This window comes from Lampris incognitus, chromosome 9 (genome assembly GCF_029633865.1).
Source record: "Lampris incognitus isolate fLamInc1 chromosome 9, fLamInc1.hap2, whole genome shotgun sequence".
NCBI classification, from domain to species: Eukaryota; Metazoa; Chordata; class Actinopteri; order Lampriformes; family Lampridae; genus Lampris; species Lampris incognitus.
Window position 1 is genome coordinate 29,515,950 of NC_079219.1, and position 20,000 is coordinate 29,535,949.

General features: G+C 44.1%; 1 protein-coding gene across 1 annotated transcript in view; it reads left to right on the forward strand.

Moving 5' to 3' along the window:
* Nucleotides 1-20,000, forward strand: part of rbms3 (RNA binding motif, single stranded interacting protein) — a 190,410-nt gene that overhangs the window by 40,848 nt on the left and 129,562 nt on the right. The window contains 1 exon segment of the mRNA XM_056285968.1: nucleotides 12,592-12,785. Coding sequence (XP_056141943.1) covers nucleotides 12,592-12,785 — 194 coding nt within the window.

Sequence of the window (20,000 nt, forward strand, 5' to 3'; positions counted from 1 at the left end):
CAGCTTTTCTCCTTCCTTTTAATGTTTTTCCAAATATCTGCTACTCGGACCTACGGCATTCAAAGATGAAAAACAAGCAGGAAACCACCCAGACCCATGGCGCACCTGTACTGTGTGTGATAGTTGCGAGCACTTCCTACTAAACGTCCCTCTCAGGTCATCCGTGAGTGAGGGAGTTACCACAATTTGTGACACAGCCCACGGTGGAAGTTGCATGTGTGCCGTGGGAATAATTTGTAGGTTAAAACCATGCCATACATTGTACCGAGTCCATGATTCATGAGATAAGCTAGCAGGCTATGATCTGTAGCTAGGCTATGAGCGAGCTATGAACAGTCAATCATTGCTGTTGTAGATTTCGGGATTTATATTTAACACACAGGGCTTCAAACTCTAGGCACACACTGGGCGCCCAAGGCTCATCAATGCACGAGGGCAATGAAGTCTATCCTGTTTGGTCCAAGCTGACAGAAGGTCTACTGTAGCACAAGTTTGTCATTTTTTTTTTCATTTAATGGCTAGGAGAGGTGGCGTTGGATCGGCTGAGAGAGCTTACAGCCCTTTCTGGAGCTGTATGGCCCTGCCGGAGCTGTACCCGAGAGGAAACACCGAGGGCGGTGGGGTGCGGCCTCGCCTACGTCGACTGTGCATTGTTTTTTAGTCTGCGTCTGTGTCGTCGTGTGGCGTGCGGGGAGGTTTGTCGAAGGTGCCTGGCTGGGAGAACTGGTGTTGTATCGGCTGTGGGGGAGCCTGGTCTGCTTCGTCTGATAGGCCCAGGGACCTCGGCCCCTGCCTGGAGCTGTGCCCGGGAAGGAAACACCTAGGGTGGTCTGACAGGACACGGAAGTGGGGCAGGCAAGGCTTACTACTAGCCATGCAGACCTGCAGTTCCGACAGTCATCCTGGCTGGAGTTTGTTCTCTGGGTAGGGGAATTTTTTTTTTTTGGACTGCGCTGCACTAAGTAGACTGTGTTGTTAACTGTTTTTTTTTTTTTTTTGCTTTGTTCTCTCTGTTTTGTTTTTTAGAGGTGTGGGAAATTTTGAATGTGTGTTTTTTGTGTTGCACTGCTGTGGGCTGGGAGAAATGAAATTTCATTTCTTTGTGTATGCAAGTACATGTAAGAAATGACAATAATTTTTTCCTGATTCCTGAAGTCACAGAAAACTTTAATGATGGTTATGGCAGGACTGTGTCACAACACAGTGCGTCGCACCCCGCTGCATATGGGACTGCAAATTTGTAGACCGGTGAGAGTGCCCATGATGACCCCTGTCCACCGTCGAAAGTGCCTACAATGGGCACGCGAATGTTGGAACTGGACCTTGGAGCAGTTGAATAAGGTCGCCTGGTCCGATGAGTCCCATTTTCTTTTAGATCATGTGGATGGCGATGTATGTGTGCACTGTTTACCTGGTGATGGCACCAGGATGCCCTTTGGGAAGATGACAAGCCGGTGGAGGGAGTGTGATGCCCAGGTCAATGTTCTACTGGGGAACTCTGGGTCCGGCCATTCATGTGGACATTAATTTGATATTTGCCACCTACCTAAACATCATTGCAGACCAGGTACACCCCTTCATGGCAATGGTGTTCCCTGATGATGGCAGTGGCCTCTTTCAGCAGGATAATGCGCCCTACCACACTGCACACATTGTTCGGGAATGGTTTGAGAAACATGATGAAGCGTTCAAGATGTTGCCCTGGCTTCCAAATTCTCCAGATCTCAATCCAATTGAGCATCTGTGGGATGTGCTGGACCGACAAGTCCGATCCACGGCAGCTCCACCTAGCAACTTACAGGACTTAAGGACTTGCTGCTAATGTTCTGCTTTCAGATACCACAGGACACTTTCAGGGGTGTTGCAGAGTCCATGCCTCAGCAAGGCGGTTCTGCAAATGGAGGACCACCAGTATATTAGGCAGGTGGGCATAATGTTTTGGCTCATCAGTGTAGCTTTCATGTTTAATAGTGTATGATACATGGAGATAAAAAGTGATGAGAGTTAAAGCTGTGCTGTGAATAGTGAGACCTTTATTTCTCTGAGATAATTTCTAGTTGGTCGAAATTCAGTGAAACTAAACTATTCATTTTCCGGGAGAAACCCTGGAAACCTTAGAGATACTTTCATGCTGTTTCTGAGCACATTTTTAACATGGGTGGTTTGAATTACAACCGAAAGGTAGGTGTGGTTTTATGATTTCATAGCTATTGGCTACAGAAATTCAGGGTGGTCATGCGGGTGTGGCTGGGTGGGCTAAACACTGGGGCTAAACCGCTTGCCGTAGCAAAACGAGAAATTCGCTGGTGACAGCCCCCTTCCTGCTCTGTCATCACTTTAAAAAAAAAAAAGGGGCGAGTGACGAGACCACCGTTGAGGATGTGGAAGAGGAAGACGATTCCTCTTTCTCAGTGGAAGTTGACTACTCACCTCACAAATATGTTGCTCAGCCTCCCAGGCTTCTAGCATCAAACCAGTTAGCTTTTCGGGGGAGGGGGGGCAAAGATGCATTTCAGTCACGAGAGGAGGACAGTTGTGGCCTGTTTCTCTCTTTATTTGAATACACTGCAAGGAAAGATCCCGAAGACAAAAAAAGATCCAGAAAATATTTGAGTGTTAGCAACAGGCCTCATAGAGCCTAAATGGTAATAGCCAAAAAATGAATGCCATGTCAAGTGTATTTAGTGTAAGTATATCTTGAATAATCAATAAGTGATAGGAGACTTGAATCAAGTTACCAAGTAGATGGACAACACCTTAAATCAGTATCACTGATCGCCACAAGTAGATATGATGTAAAATGCATTAGTACAACATCACATTAGTAAACAACTGTAATGTTGGTGTCTAAGTAAGTAAAGACACAATAGTAACAGCAGGCATAATCGTTAATAGTGAGCAAGAGCTTCATATTAACTGGAAAATGTCCCTAGTCAGTTTGAAATTCATACAAAAGGCCAGCTTAGGGGGTGCCCCGCTGACTCATCTGGTAGTGTGTACCACATAAGGCTGAGTCCTTACTGCAGCGACCTGGGTTCAAATTCGGTCTGGGCCCCTTTACTGCATGTCCTTCCCTCTGTCACCTGACATTCCTGCCTCTCTTTCACTTATTGCTATCAAATAAAGGTGGGAAATGGCACAAAAAAAGGCCTGCTTAGTGTTAAGATAGGCCTGTAAAAAGGGCCTTTTTAAGCCTTTCTTGAAGGAAAGAAGTGAGTCTGTAGCTCTGATGGAGGATGTTCAGTCCCCCATTTTGGGGCCAGGTGAGAGAAAAGTCTGCATCTAGAGCTTGTTGCTTTTGGAGTGAGCATGAGTAGTTGCCTTGACAAAGTAAAAGGCAGAGGGCGAGCAGGAGTGTACATGTTAAAGCAGGTTTGCAAGTAAGTCAGTGCAGTCCTTTAAACTGCCTGGGACGGCAAAAGCAAGGTTTTAAACCTTATGCCAACAGCAATGCAAGGACACCAAGAGAGGGGAGGTGTTTTGTCACCAATGCTGCTTGAAATTTATAGCATATGGAAAATTATTTTGGCGTACTTAATATTTACACATTAGTCACATAAATTAGATCTTCCTTTTAGTGTCTTTATTATTACTTGGGCTCCTTTGTGACTTGCACCATTATTACGCTTAAAGCAGTCAAATAAATTGCTTATCGGCTACTCGCAGCAAATATGACACAATGGTGCGGTGTTTCGTATTGTGTTGCCTTTCACAGTCTCAGTTGTGTGTGAAATCTAAGAAAGCCTGGTGACTGTTTGCTTTGTATGTCTGTTTGTGCTGGCTCTTAGGCTTTTTCCCCATTGTGAGAGCTGCTTCAGTGTACTGTGTGTGTCAACAATGCCAGCTGAGAGGCAGCCTTCAATCCCCACTTCCTGACTGCACTGTAATCCTTGACAGAGAGAGAGAGAAAAGAGGCGAGAGGTTGCCACCGAGATTTTTGACGTTTCAAAGGCTTTCCCTTTCACAGTCTCTGACACATTACATACACAGCACACTATCGCTCTGACCCTGACAGCTGCACAAATTGGCTGAAAGAGGTTCCCTGGGCAAGGCCTTTGATCAGGTGTGTGTGTGTGTGTGTGTGTGTGTATGCATGTGTGTGTTGGGAGGGTATTTTTGCACATTTGTATATACTTGCTTCGTTGTGTGTATGTGTGTGTGTGTGTGTGTGTGTGTGTGTTTGTGTCAGTAGGTAGACTCACCTTCGCGGGAGCTTTTGAAGGAATGAAGAGAACGCAGATATCTGTCTGTGTGTAAATGGATGCTGCAGCAGCAGCGTACAGTATGTGTGTATAAAATACTGCTGTGCCATCGGAGTGTGTGCATGTGGGAATTTTCTATATAGTACGTAACAGTTTTAACTTCTGTAATACTTTTATTTTGATACAAGGCATAATCGCGAGAGCTGTTTTACTAGTATATGACACCTTCTGTTGATCACAGATCCCATTTTTTTCCTCTGAAGTGGTTGATGAGTAAATGCAACTGTTCGAATATCCCCATCAGCTCTACCATCAACATAGTAGAAGAGTGCTTTGAAGCAGTGGGGGCTCCATCATCATAATTACAGGCATTAATCACAAACACGCCCGCACATCTAGGGGCTATTGTGTACAGCTTAAGTTAAACACTTGTGGGCATAGAAGAGATCCGTTTGAGCCAGCTGGCGATTCAACGCTTAGATAAATGTTCTTGTTGTCTGGCAGTAGAAAAATCCCTTCATGTCAATACCTTGGTTTAAGGATATGAAAGTTAGTGTATCACATCACTCTGATATTAACAAACAGTATGAGACGGTAATAGCTGTCTGTGTAATGCATTTTGCCTCATGTTGAATATTGAAAGCCACGTCTTTGCAAAGGGAATGTGTGTGCTGGTGATTCTTCAGCTGGCATAGTTAACCAGGGGAAGACTTTCACGGTGGCTATGACGGCCATGGCCACTATTGCCCTTCAGTTTGGCCGTACTGCCCCATGTGCCATTCAGCTCAATGCACTTTCGCACACATGCGCAGCAGGGTTTGGCACAGGAAGGTGGGTGTCAGTCCAGGGCTGCACGGTTTGGTGAGAAAGTCATATTGCGATTATTGTGGACAATATTGCAATTGTGATATAATAAACAAATGTACACATATACAGATAATACAAATTTGTCATGTTGCCGCGACATGTCGCGACTTTCATTTTGCGTGTTTTACATAGTACCTCTTTCTGCTCAATATCGCCGAGCTCGAATCCAAAATATCGCCATATAACAGAGGTCTCGTTTTTTTTTTTGTTCTTTTGTTTTGTTTTTGTTTTTTTTGCCACCAGTTCATCAGTGTTGACCTGCTCGTTGTCATCGGTATCCATTTTTTTCCCTTTCTGGTCCGCACACAACACACCGGATAGTCATGTGACTGTGGACACGCTTCACTGCCTGATTGGTCATCTCTTAATTACGAGCGTAGATATGAAGACTGCATACAAACAGACATTCACACACACACACATACACACACACACACACACACACACACACATTTTATTATTATTTAATTAAACCGCAGCCTTTTGCAGTTATATAACTGCACAGGCTGACATCGCGATTGCGATTAGATTAATTGTGCAGCCCCAGTTGTCACACACAAACCCACTGGCGTGTGGACTGACACTCGAGTTGCCAACTCACGCTTTTGGCGTGAGTTGGCAACTCGGGTCCTGTCTCATGCTATCACTCTCCTCACATAAAAAATGAGTAAATCAAGGCTGCAAAACTCTCAACCAATCTACATGCTCAGAACAAACTTCCCTATTATTTTTTTGCATAATAGGTTGTAATTGAGTCATCATTCCCTTAATTTTATTAACGTATTCTATTATTGCTCGTGTGTTTCTACTTTTGTTAGTGACAGCATCCAAAAGTGGAGCGGTGACGGTTTGTTGGTGACACTGATTGGAAGATCATGAGTGTCAAATTATAATCTTGCTCCATGACAGTGAAGTCAATTGAAAAACTGTTTTGCCAAAACGTATATTCAGCAGACCGTCAGAGGAGTTTTAATATTCACACAGTAGAAAAATAAAAAAAAAAAGAGAAGAAAAAATGCATAGTTTTTTCATTATCCAACAGCGGTTAAAATGAATTTAAAAAAATAAATGTCTTTAAAAACACCTAATTTTCAATCTGGACAGCATTATACGTTTCTCAGAGTACCTCTGAGTTTGATGAAAACCAATGGGTAATTTGTTCTTTAATTTTCACCAAGATGTTGTGCAGGGCCGTGTAGTGATATAATGCCATGTGTATCCACTGGAACTACACTAGGTGTTATGTACTACCCGGACTGTTATTATGGTTACACCACTACCATGTATGGTTATTACGTCTGCCTACTGAGCCACGATTAAACCTGAGTTCTATAACCCGGTGTGGTCATTGATCCTCGACCAATACTACCCCAAGTATTACTTCAGGCTGCCGATAAGGGGGGGGGGGCATGGGGACCAGCAATAATCATCCATCCATCCATCCATCCATTATCTAAACCGCTTATCCTGCTCTCAGTGTTGCTTGGATGATGGAGCCTATCCCAGCAGTCATTGGGGGGCAGGCAGGGAGACACCCTGGACAGGCCGCCAGACCATCACAGGGCCCACACACACACACACACACACACACGAAACCCACGCAGACCAGGAGAACATGCAAACTCCACACAGGGCAACCCGGGACGACCCCCAGGGTTGGACTTCCCCGGGGCTCAAACCCGGGACCTTCTTGCTGTATCCTAAATGTAAGCAATGATAATGGCAATACTTGCCATTGAGTGTGAACTGGCTAAACAGATGGACTTTCAAGATATTATAAAGGATTTTGCATCCAGCAAGTCAAGGAGGATGGCTGTATAAGAGGCAAAGATAATGCCATAAGATAAGAAATTGTATTTTCTAGTAAGAAATGTGTGATGTAAGTGTAGAGTTCTGAGTGTTAGTGTGTGTGTGTGTGTGTGCGTGTGTGTGTGTGTGTGTGTGTGTGTGTGTGTGTATGCACCTGCCTATGCCTACGTATTGCTGAGTAAGTCTTTCTTAGTTTACATGTATATGTTTAATAGGAGAGAGAGAGAGAGCATGCACATGCATTGATATGAGTAAAGCGGATATGGGGGGGGGGGCAATTCAATGGACTTTTTCAGGGGCCCAGCCATTGCTGTGGGCGGGCCTGATGGCGCATGAAAACCTCATTGACTTGGCCAATCCAGATGGGAGAAGCTTTTGTGATACACGAAAAAACCCAGACTTTCCCTAGAGAGACTCATTCCTTCTGGATGGTGTTTAGGATAAATTTTCCCCTTTCATATCCTATCCTTATTCTTTATGAGCTAGATTGATCCAGCACTCCTGCAATGAGAAGCCTGATATCTACAGGCCAGGTCCTATATTGATATCACGTTTACAAATAAGACCTAAAATTTTAACAATGGTTTCCACCAATCGTTGCTGCAGCATAGTATTGGTCTACATGCTAATATCTATGTGCTATAATTTAAATCATTTTTAAGGGAAGGCATATTGAGTAATATTAAGTAGTCTAACAATTGAGCATTAAACAATTAAAATCTCACTCCAGGCACCCAACCAAGCTTTGCAGGGTGGGGCGAACAACAAGTGAAGAAACGAGAGAGTGAGAGTGAAGAACTCAAGATGGAATATATGGTTTAAGGAGATCAGACAGGTATGATGGGGCAAGTCCATTTAGGACTTTACAAGTCAGCAGAAGCCCCTTAAAGGCTTATCTAACATGGATAGGAAGCGAATGAAGGGAGGCAATAATGGGTGTAATATGGTCAAATTTCCTATTTTTAGGAACCATCTGAAGACTTTTAGTACTAGCATGTGGCAGACCTGAAAATAGAACATTACAGTAATCAAGTCTGGATGAAACAAATGCATGTATTAGAGTCTCTGCGTCAGCCATAGACAGGAAAGTCTGGATTTTAGCCATGTTACGTCAGTGAAAAGGGCATCTTGGTGATTTCTTTAATGTGCTTATCAAAGGAAAGGCTGGGATCAAACATAACACCAAGATTTTTGCTGCCACATTGTGAAATCACAGAGTTGTAGATTGTTACTGTTATTTGATCAAATTGGTGTCTGTGTCTAGCAGGGCCAATGACCAGTATCTGTTTTATCCGAATTTAAAAGCAGGAAATTTAGTGACATCCACTTTTTCACAGCAACCTAGCAGGCCTCTAAATTAGTCATTTGAGTATGATCATCAGCCCTTATAGGCACATACAGCTGAGCATCATCAGCATAGCAATGGAAATGTATTCCACGACAGCAGGTAATTTGGCCAAGAGGTGAAATATAGAGAAATACAATTAGAGGGTCAAGAACTGAGCCCTGAGGTTCGCCATATTTAACATTAGAGAATTTCAATGTAATATTATTATAGCAGACACAATGTGTTTTTTTTTTTGTCTGGGTTTTTCTCCCCAATTGTACTTGGCCAACTATCCCACTCTTCCGAGCTGTCCTGGTCACTGCTCCACCCTTTCTGCCGAGCTGGGGAGGGCTGCAGACTACCACATGCTTCTTCTGATACATGTGGAGTCACCAGCCGCTGCTTTTCACCTGATAGTGAGGAGTTTCACCAGGGGGGCATAGCACGTGGGAGGATCAAGCTATTCCCCTCAGTTCCCCCTCCTCCCTGAACAGGCGCACCGACCGACCAGAGGAGACGCTAGTGCAGCGACCAGGACACATACCCACATCTGGCTTCCCAGATGAGGGAAGCCAGGCAACAGAATATACCGCCATGCCATGTCATGCCACCCGGATGCCATGCCACCCGGATGCCCAAGACAATGTGTTCTTGCAGATATGTAAGACTTAAGCCAAGAGAGAGCTAAGCCAGAGACACCAAAATTACAATTTATTCTAATAGTATACAGTGATCAAAGATGTCAAAGGCTGCACTGAGGTCCAATAGTAGAAGCACAGAGGAGGAATCAGAGTCCATAACTAGTAGAAGATCATTCACCACGATCTCCTCAATGCCATATTATGATATCACTACATCATATTTTTTCCACTGGAAGAAGTACACCAGGTGTTTTAACTATGAATATATTATCCCTTTGGCTCAAAATCATCATAATTGACTTAATGGCCTTTTTAACTTTGCATATGTTACATAGGTATTTAGGCTTTAGGCCCATTCTAGGTAATCTAAATATGACTATGCTGTATTTACATATAGGCCTTTTGTATGTATATTCATTTAGGTATATATGTATGTTTTGCATTCTTCAATATTAAACCTCATCTTTCTCGACTTCATTTCACACATTTGAAAAATGTGATTGACGAATGATGTGGGACTAAAAAAATAAAAGAGGAGGAATGCATTAAGATCCTCTAAATGCTTTATGTGAACGCTTTTCGAACAGATCCGTGCATGCAAATGGTTCTAGAATGAGTCCTGTTGTCAGTGGCAGAAGCCTTTTTATATACAGCAGTTCAATTTTTCACTGAAGGGATACAAACCCTTTTGCCTTGAATATGAACTGAACAATGTGAATTATGATGCAATACTTATTTTTGTTCTCCATATAGACGTTCTCTGTTTCATTGCATCTCACACAGGGATATAGTGTGCAAAAGCAGCGTCTTTTTCACTCATAGATATTGATTCAGTACTAAAATGTTAACAAATCTTATGCAAAGTTCAGAAAGAAAACGAATCTGTTTATTAGATTATCGGTGAATAAAGTGTGTGCAAGGCTCAACAAGACCACGTCACCAAAAAACCCGAGAGAAAAATAGAGAAGAATGCAGTTATGTATTTGTTCTGCCAGCAAAGATTAGGTTCGACCACATGTACATTTATAGCCTTATACATTATCATACTTCTGTTGAAGTATGTGAGTGCATTTTGCTTTAGTGGTTTGTTAATGGCAAGCCACACAGCAGAAGCACTGCCTGCCAAAGACAGTCTATGGCAGTGCTGACTGTCGACGTTTACATGTTCTTTTCCTGTTAGCACTTTCTTTGAGCTGTGTGTGTGTGTGTGTGTGTGTGTGTGTGTGTGTGTGTGTGTGTGTGTGTGTGTGTGTGTGTGTGTGTGTGTGTGTGTGTGTGTGTGTGTGTGTGTGTGTGAGTTAATGTGTGGCGGTCGGGGGAAGTACAGGTAATAGATTAATATCAGAGCAGGCTCAGGCTCCAGCATTGCTGGGTGGTGACAACCTGTCATTATCACAAACACCACCTTGCGCACAAGCATACACATGCTCACTAACATACCCATATGTACCCACATTCACAAATATCCACTCGCTCAGGCACACAAGCCATGCTATTTTCTTACTGCCCCGCATTCTGTCATATATATCTTCAGACACCTCAACACATATACACACTTTTAAATGCACGCTCAACTCTCTCTTTCTCTGTCTCTCTCTCTCGCTCTCTCTTTTTTTACCACCTCACACTAGCAAAACAATGCATGAGCTGACCTTCCATCATCTGTAAATGGGTTTTTGAATGTATTTCATTAGGGTCCCTACTGTGAAGCCAAAGTTCAAATGGAATTCATATGAGGAGAAAACCTAAACTGAGATCATTTTAATACATATTTCGAGGCAGTACAACAAGCTTTTTTTTCTTTCATGTTAATCACATGACAGGGATGTTTACTTCCTCCACTTGACCTTCTAATCACTCGCCAAAGGCAGCACCCAGGCACATGCACTCTGAACCCATCAATTTTGATCTCTCATAAATCCCTTACAATAAATGACAAAACTGTGGTTATTGCTTAACACCATCATCGACACTTACGGATGCCTTATCAAAACGAGTGCTAGCACGCACACATAAAGAGTGATGTTTAGCATGCTGACCCAGTTATTTTTCTTATAAAAGAAAATTCAAATTTTTTTTTTTTGTGGTTTTTGCAATTGTACATGCCTGTTATGATATCACTTTACTCACCGGCTTCCTTGTAGAGATTTGGATATGAGACCACACCGCTAAACATCACTTTACTATGGCTTCTTATGGGAAACAATCCTTAAACCTTTCATCTCAAACAAACAAATTATTTCCCATTATCTTACTCCTCAATAGCATTGGCCCCGTAGATTATCGATGGTTTCTGCATACAAGTATAGGCTGGTCATTCCTGAAAGCTGAACAGGGAAGTAGCTCGGCAGTGCGACTGACTATTGATAGTATTGGATATTTTGGAGAATAGCTTCTAACTTGCATTTTGATCAGTGGTATTCAGACAGCGGCTCCAGAGCCGCATGCAGATCTTTGATGACTGTACTGTGGCTTTTCTAAGCCTCAAGTTTTGCATTTTTTTTAATGCTTTTTAACCAAATATTTCACCTGATGTTGTCTGAGACACTTGCAGCGGTAACGTTTTTCTTCTTCTGATGAATTTGCGGCAGACTAGACACAGCAAAGGTGCATTGTGGCCCTCCACAGGTCATTTGTGTGAGCTCCATTGAATGAGCTAAAATCCTTATGTAGAGTCTAGTACGATGGAGAAAATTAATAACAGTTCTTGTTGTTTCACGATGTAATGCACTGAGTATTGATTTCAATGATCTGTAACCACAATTTCTGACAGCTCTGCTTGCATGAGGATTCTCTACGATGGAGAAAATTAATAACAGTTCTTGTTGTTTCACGATGTAATGCACTGAGTATTGATTTCAATGATCTGTAACCACAATTTCTGACAGCTCTGCTTGCATGAGGCTTCTCTCTTTGTGATAGTTGGTGCATTCCATCAAAGCGTGATTCACAGTTTCCAGCAGTAATGTTAATAATCCAAGTTCCCAATAAGAGCAACCTACGGCCTTACGAATGTTGGGTGATGAGTCACATTTTTGTAATGTGGCTTTTTTTTTTTAACATGATGATGCTGGTCGCGTGGCATGGGTCCTGAGGTGTTCCGGTGGCGTCTGGACACTGCTTGGCATCCTGCACATCATATTCTTCATAAATTTCATAATTCCATTATAATTCCGTATATCCTCTTTCAATGTAGTATTGTGTAAATTGTGTAAAAACAACATCCGTTGCACGTTGTCTGTCTTGGGACAGAGATCCCTCCTCTGTTGCTCTCCCTGAGGTTTCTTCCTATTTTTTCTCCCTGTTAAAGTTTTTTTTTAGGGAGTTGTTCCTTATCCGATGAGAGGGTCTAAGGACAGGATGTTGTGTTGCTGTAAAACCCACCCAGGCAAATTTGTAATTTGTGATATTGGGCTATACAAATGAAATTGACTTGACTCTTTCCAAAGAAAATATTGTCAATGTGGCTTCTGAGTTGGCCATGTCTGAGTACCGCTGGTTTAGATAATTAAATTGGGCTTGTTGAAACATACCCGATTCTCATGTTCCCATGCCCCATAAGACGGCATTGTCAAACTATGTCCAGCTGTGGTCCCATATGCAAAATCTCTACAATGAAACCGGGCGGTAACATGATACCATAATCGACAGGCATGATGGTAGAAACTATAACAGAATAATCATTTAAGTAAAGTGTTACCTGTGCTGATGTGATCTAACCCATCTTTTCTTGCCTTTCCTTTAGCAGTCCTATGCTCCTCCTCCTCAGCCCATGGCTCCTCCTAGCCCCAACACCACAGGAGGAGGAGGAGGAGGAGGTGGTGGAGGAGGAGGAGGTCATGGAGGAGGGCTAGCGGAGCAGCTCAGTAAGACCAACCTGTACATCAGAGGCCTGCCGCCCGCCACCACTGACCAGGACCTCATTAAACTCTGCCAACCGTAAGTCTGGATCTCTTCTCTTCTTATCCTGACAGTGAGCTCTTATTTTTGTGATGATGTCAGCTACATTCAGACATTTGTTCAGTTCAACATACTTCTGCTTACTAGTGTTGTGCGTGTGTGTGTGTGTGTGTGTTAGAGAATGCTGCTGAGTGAACTATATTTATTATTTATTCGTAATGGGCATCAAAAGTTTGTTCTTTCCCTCTTTTCCCTCCTGCCTGCCTCCTCAAAGGAGAAAGCATGCCCCAGAGCTGGGCTTACCCATCTGTTCCCTTCTACACTGGTGCCTCTGCACATTAACACACGCAAAGCCTTTTCTCCATCAACACACCTAAAAATATGCCTTCTCTTACAAATTTGCCAGTGGGGTGAGATAATTCCTTTAAAAGGCATAATGCTATCTCACAACAGGGCCGGCTCGCTATTCGTTTCATGATATTAGCACTGAGTGTCAGTTGTACTGCACTTAATTTACAGGCCTGAATTTTATTTTATTTTTTTGGATTTGGATTAGATAAAAAAAAGTTTAAAAAAAATGAAGATGAAATATAAGATTATTGCACTTGGGAGGATGGCAGGAAATGCACACCAGACCCCTATGCACACACACCCACACACGCACACACGCACACACACACACACACACACACACACACACACACACACACACACACACACACACACACACACACACACACACACACACACACACACACACACACACACACACACACATTCAACACGTTGCCTTCGTGTGTGTCCGCTATGGTTCCAGTCTGTTGAATTTCAGGTCAGCCTTAGGGTCCTTTCTGGAGGAACAGGGTGAAAAATGAGTGCCAATAAAAGTTCCATTAAAGGCCCAGTCAGTATGCCAAATGGCCAGTAACATTTAGGAAAGGTCGTGGCAGGGGGGGGGGATCTGTGAGTGTGTGTTTGTGTGTTTTCCAGGGTTTCAAACCTTCAGAACTATGGGGAAATAGACTGTCTACTATATATACTATATATAGAGTCTACTCACAGTCATGCATAGTCAAAATAATATCAGGAAGGGCAGGAAGTGCACAAAACGAGCCTTACCAAATGTACATTACACACGGGCATGTGCGCACCACACATTTCCCATCTGTAGTGGAAAGACGGTCCTTTGTCACTGAGACAGACACATACTCACTAAAAGAGACAGACACTTTTTCATCTCAATGCCGTCCTCATCGTTATTGTTTCCAAGCATGGCTTTCCTGTGGTTAACACCCACACACCGATTCCCTCCTCTCCCTTCCCATTCTGAACCGTCTCCTCCTCCTCTTCCTCCTCCTCTTCCTTACCTCAATCAAGCCGTCCATCCCTCCCTTCCTCCCTCCATCTCTGTCTCTGTGCCAGGTCCCAGAGTGTCAGTGAAAACTGCTGTTGTCAGCTGACATTTCCAATCACTCCCCCAGCCGCCCAAACTATGGACACACTTTTAATGTCTGGGGACAGAGCAGAACGCAAGCAGAATCTAAAGTAGAACACAAGGGCAATTTCACTGTTGCCCACACTCATTTGCACTTGATATCTTGTTCTCTCTACACTCACTCAATGTCTCTCGATGTCTCTCTCTCTCTGTCTTGCTCTCTCTCTCTGTCTTACTCTCTCTCTCTCGCTCTCTCCAGGCCTGTTGTCACGTGCTTTGCCAGTCTGCACCTCGCTTTACCTTTTACCCTTTTACCCTTTACCTTTTAGTACATCGTCTTCCTCAAGCTTAGTTGTCTACCGTTCCATCTACTGTTCCTTCTTCCTATTCATCTGTCCATCTGTTGGTCTCCATCTTGGTCACGCTGCCTTACAACCAGAACTCTGTCATGGGAGGGGAGTTTACACAGGGACAGATGAGCCCTTAGCAGCCTCTCAAAAAGTAAATTGCTGAAGATGAAAGTGAAACGGTGAACAAATTCACATTCTCTCTTCAATCATGAATAGCCAAGCTAAGAACAGCCCAAATCTGGGGCATCCGGGTGGCGTGGTGGTCTATTCTGTTGCCTACCAACATGGGGCTCTCCGGTTCGAATCCCCGTGTTACCTCCGGCTTGGTCGGGTGTCCCTACAGACACAGTTGGCCGTGTCTGCGGGAGGGAAGCCGGATGTGGGTTTGTGACCTGGTCGCTGCACTAGCACCTCCTCTGGTCGGTCGGGGCGCCTGTTCAGGGGGGAGGGGAACTGGGGGGGAATAGTGTGATCCTCCCACATGCTACATGCCCCTGACGAAACTCCTCACTGTCAGGTGAAAAGAAGTGGCTGGTGACTCCACATGTATCGCAGGAGGCATGTGGTAGTCTGCAGCCCTCCCTGGATCAGCGGGGGGTGGAACAGCGACTGGGATGGCTCGGAAGAGTGGGGCAATTTGCTGAGTACAATTGGGGAGAAAAAGCAGGAAAAAAATGTAAAACAAAAGTCCAAACCTGCCTCTTAAAACCACCAACCAAGCGGTGGAAATACGAAACACGTCTTTGACATCTTTAACAAGCCATGATTAGAATTAAAAGCTGCCTGCTGAACTAATGCGTTTTACCTGAAATTCATTGCTTAATACCCAGAAGGGTGGATTTTGGTGGTTGGCGCTGTCATCTCATTGCATGTGGGCCCTGGCGTTTTTCCCAACCCTTCTGTGTGGAGTTGGCATATTTTCCTCATGGTTGTGCAAATTTCCTCCCACCGTCCAGAGACAATGCTCGTCAGGCGAAACAGAGATCCTAAACAGCCCATCGGTATGAAGAGCGCGTGTTGTGGGTGTGTCTGAACCGGGTGTCTCCCTACCTTTTCCCCAAAGCCTGCTAGGATGAGCTCAGCCTCTGCTAACCTGAACCGGATCGAGCGGGTATACTCAATGAATAGGAAAAGGAAAAAAAAATCTATCCTCAATAATCTCATTTTGTAAGCAAATACATTAGATGCTGGAACAATTTTAATGGCATGTCCTGGTGTGCTTTTCTTTTCTGCAGGAAGTTATTACATGGCTAGATGTCAGTTCTAGTTTTCAATTGACTGGCAGAAATGTCATGTAATTCATTATTTGTGCATCAAGGAGAGAAAAGCATAGAAATTTAAGTGTACAGTTGAACAAATTTTATGAATATTGTGAAGTATGTTTTCAATTAAGCGTATTACTCAGATGAATGTGGCTATGACCAAACTGCAGGATATTTGATTCTGCGCTTATTGTTTTGAATCAGATTCTCAAGATAACACATGTAGAGTTTTATTTCAAGATAAAGTTGTTTTTTTTCCCAAAAAAAAACAAAACTGATAGGAATAACTGCAGGGGAATTTGGCCCAGGAACTCCCAAACGGGAACAAATGAAAACTTTAAAAAAAAAAAGAAAAAAAAAAAGGGCAGGTTGATACACACTGATGAACCAGAACATTATGACCACTCACAGGTAAACCGAATAACGTTGATCATCTCCAAACAAGGGCACATGTTAAGGCCTGGGTACATTAGATGGTAAGTGAACAATCAGTTCTTGTAGTCAACGTGTTGGACGCAGGATAAATGGGCAGGAGTAAAGATCTGAGTGACTTTGACAAGGGCCAAATTGGGTCAGAGCATCTCTGAAACCACAAGGCTTGTGGGGTGCTCCCGGTCACAGTGGTGAGTACCTACTGAGAGTGGTCCGAGGAGGGACAAACCACAAACTGGCGACAGGGTGTTGGGCGCCCAAGGCTCATCAATGCATGAGGGCAACAAAGGCCATCCCGTCTGGTCCGAACTGACGGTCTACTGTGGCACAAGTCACATAAAATTTTAATGATGGTTACGGGAGTGGATCATGGCCTGCAGCATATGGGGCTGTGTAGCCGCAGACTGGTCAGAGTGCCCATGATGACCCCTGTCCAACATTGGAAGCACCTTCGACAGGCACGCGAATGTCAGAACTGGATCTTCGAGCAGTGGAAGAAGGTCGCCTGGTTCAATCAGTGAGTCCCATTTTGTTTTAGATCATATGGATGGCCGAGTACATGTGCACCGTTTACCTGGGGAAGTGATGACAACAGGAGTGTGATGCTGTGGGCAATGTTCTAGGAAACCCTGGGTCCAGCCATTCATGCGGCATTTGACACGTGCCACCTACTTAAACATTGTTGTAGACCAGGTACACCCCTTCATGGCAGTGGTATTCCCTGATGGCAGTGGCCTCTTTCAGCAGAATAGTGCGCCCTGCCACATTGTTCTGGAATGGTTTGAGGAACACGATGAAGTGTTCAAGGTGTTGCCCTGGCCTCCAAATTCTCCAGATCTCAATCCAACTGAGCGTCAGTGGGATGTGTTGGACCGACAAGTCTGATCCATGGTGGCTTCACCTCGCAATTTACAGGACTTAAGGATCTGCTGCTAATGTTTTGGTGCCAGATACCACAGGACACCTTCAGGGGTCTTGCAGAGTCCATGCCTCGGTGGGCTGTTTTGGTGGCACACGGAGGACCAACAGCATATTAGGCCTGTGGTCATAATGTTTTGGCTCATCGGTGTATGTGCAAATAAACAGACACAGCCATTTTTTGTTGCTTCCGTAGTATAATAGGGTCATTGCAACTGACGTAACATGTATCTTCCTTAACGGGAAACGCTTGGTAGTCGTCTTAGGATGCTTCACGGTTACACTATTCCACTCTTTGTGAAACCGATTTTGGAATGTGCCAAACACAGAGTTCCTGCAGCACCATGGTTTTATATAGTGACTTAACTTCACATCGAGCTCCTCTGCCAGACTTTTCGCTTGAGAGGGGAATAAACTTTACATTGTAATGAAATCAAGCCTCATATAAATTCGCAGCACATTACGGGTTTCATCGTGGGGAAGGCTCCGGGATCTCGTCTCTTTAAAGGGTCTGAAGACGTTAAAGGACATATTGGGAATGAATACTAAAACTTCTGAAGCACCGCACTCGCTATTGCCCCCCATGTGTGTACTTACACACACATGTGTGTCTGTCTGCTTGAGTCTAACTGGCAGAGAGGAAAAAAAGAGAAATGCAGGAGACAAGACAGCTGTGTCGGATCCCCAATTAGGAGATACCACACACAGAGACAAACCTGCACACACGGTCTCTCTCCACACACACACACACACACTCTCTCTCTCTCTCTCTCTCTCTCTCTCTCTCTCTCTCTCTCTCTCTCTCTCTCTCTCTCTCTCTCTCTCTCTCTCTCTCTCTCTCTCTCTCTCTCTCTCTCTCTCCCCATGTACTGCCCACACATACGTGCTAATAGGTAAACACACACACACATACACACACACACACACACACACACACACAAGACCCTCCAACATACAAGAGTAACATATAGCATATAGACAAACACACAGTATTTGTAGACGTACAACATACAAACAAACTCAGAGAGAACCTGGAAAGAAGAAATGGCCATGTGTGTATGTGTGGGTGGGAATCAAGGTTCAGGAGACATCAAACGGTGAGCATCCATAGCTGATGGCGTTTCATGAGGGAACGAAAACACGGATCTGATGCTCCAAGGGCCCTCAAGGGGCCGTCATTAACACTTCACACACACACACACACACACACACACACACACACACAGTGTGGATACCTAGATTGTTTCCACTTGCGGAGAATGGGCGCTCTGTGTTGCGTGTTGACACGCCACCCTAAATCTCGACAGCCTGTAAAATACTGTCAATTTCACTGCTCTTACTGTTCTTTCTGTATTACATTGTTTTGAAAACAAAATGCAAAAGAAGAAGAAAAAAAGCATGTCTGACAGTGATTCTAAGGAATTTAGTTATGTTGAGTGGGGACATAGCTAGGCCTAAAGGGATTGTCATTGTGAAAGAATGTCAAGCTTACCCCACCAACCAACCCCGAACCCATATAGAAAGGCTTTTCTCACTGCTTTAGTTCTGTTCCATGTTTCTTTGTAGTGTCTCTGTAAAGCCAGAGCAGGGAGAGGATTTTAGGTTGGCTTGCTACCCTTTGGCTAGAGCTTTCAAATATATGCTGGAAAGGCGTCCTTTTAAGACAATGTGTGCTGTGGCTGGATCAGTCCGCAGGGATAGCTCTCAGTAAAGCGAGCAAATTATATGGAGAAATTGATGGGGAATCTATGACCAGGGGCTACAAGGCCCATAAGTGTCAAGAAAAAAAAAGTGATTGTAATCATTGGCACCCATGCCTATCAATATCGCACCAAGGCACCCTATTCATTTAATTTTTGAGTGTAAACTCGAGATATATATCATTAGCAGCTGATGAGTGCAAGACGCACGAAACAGGCCTGTACTGCAATGCATTAAACCTTTTTTTCCTGTATCCGTGTTGATATATATATACTATATGTATATTTGGGGGGGGGGGTTCTTTGGGTTTTTTTTTTAATTTCCCCCCCTTTTTCTCCCCAGTTGTACCCAGCCAATTACTTTTCCGTGCTGTCCCGTTGCTGCTCCACCCCCTCTGCCAATCTGGGGAGGGCTGCAGACTACCACATTCTTCCTCCAATACATGTGGAGTAGCCAGCTGCTTCTTTTCACCTGACAGTGAGGAGTTTCACCAGGGGGACGTAGCACGTAGGAGGATCACGCTATTCCCCCCAGTTCCCCCTCCCCCCCGAACAGGTGCCCCGACCAACCAGAGGAGGCGCTAGTGCAGCGACCACGACACATACCCCCATCCGGCTCCCCACCCGCAGACACGGCCAGTTGTGTCTGTAGGGACACTCAACCAAGCCAGAGGTAACACGGGGATTCGATCCAGCGATCCCCATGTTGATAGGCAATGACCGCCATGCTACCCGGATGTAAACTCGATGTTTTATCCTAGATTTCAATTAATTTCTCAGTAATACACCACAGCAGCACCATATAGTAGTCAGTAGTAGCCAACTATCACCCCATCCATTACTTCAAAAGTTGTATTTTGGGTGAGGGAGGGGGTCCAGCTCAGTGATGCTCAGTTGTGTGTCATTAAGAGCCATGTGAATGTGGATCTTCTGTCCAACTCAGTACTATACCGACTGACCACAATCCAGACTTGAGAGGGCTCATTAGTGAAATCAGCTCATAGTTGACAACAGTATGAACCGCAGACAACGATACTTGATGTTTCCAAAAAAGGTTTTTTTTTTTTTCTTATATCATTTTGGAAAAGAAAAACTCCCTCAGCCTTCTTCCTCCATCACATGTTAAATGTTTCCCTCAGTTGTGCCACAGGCAACTC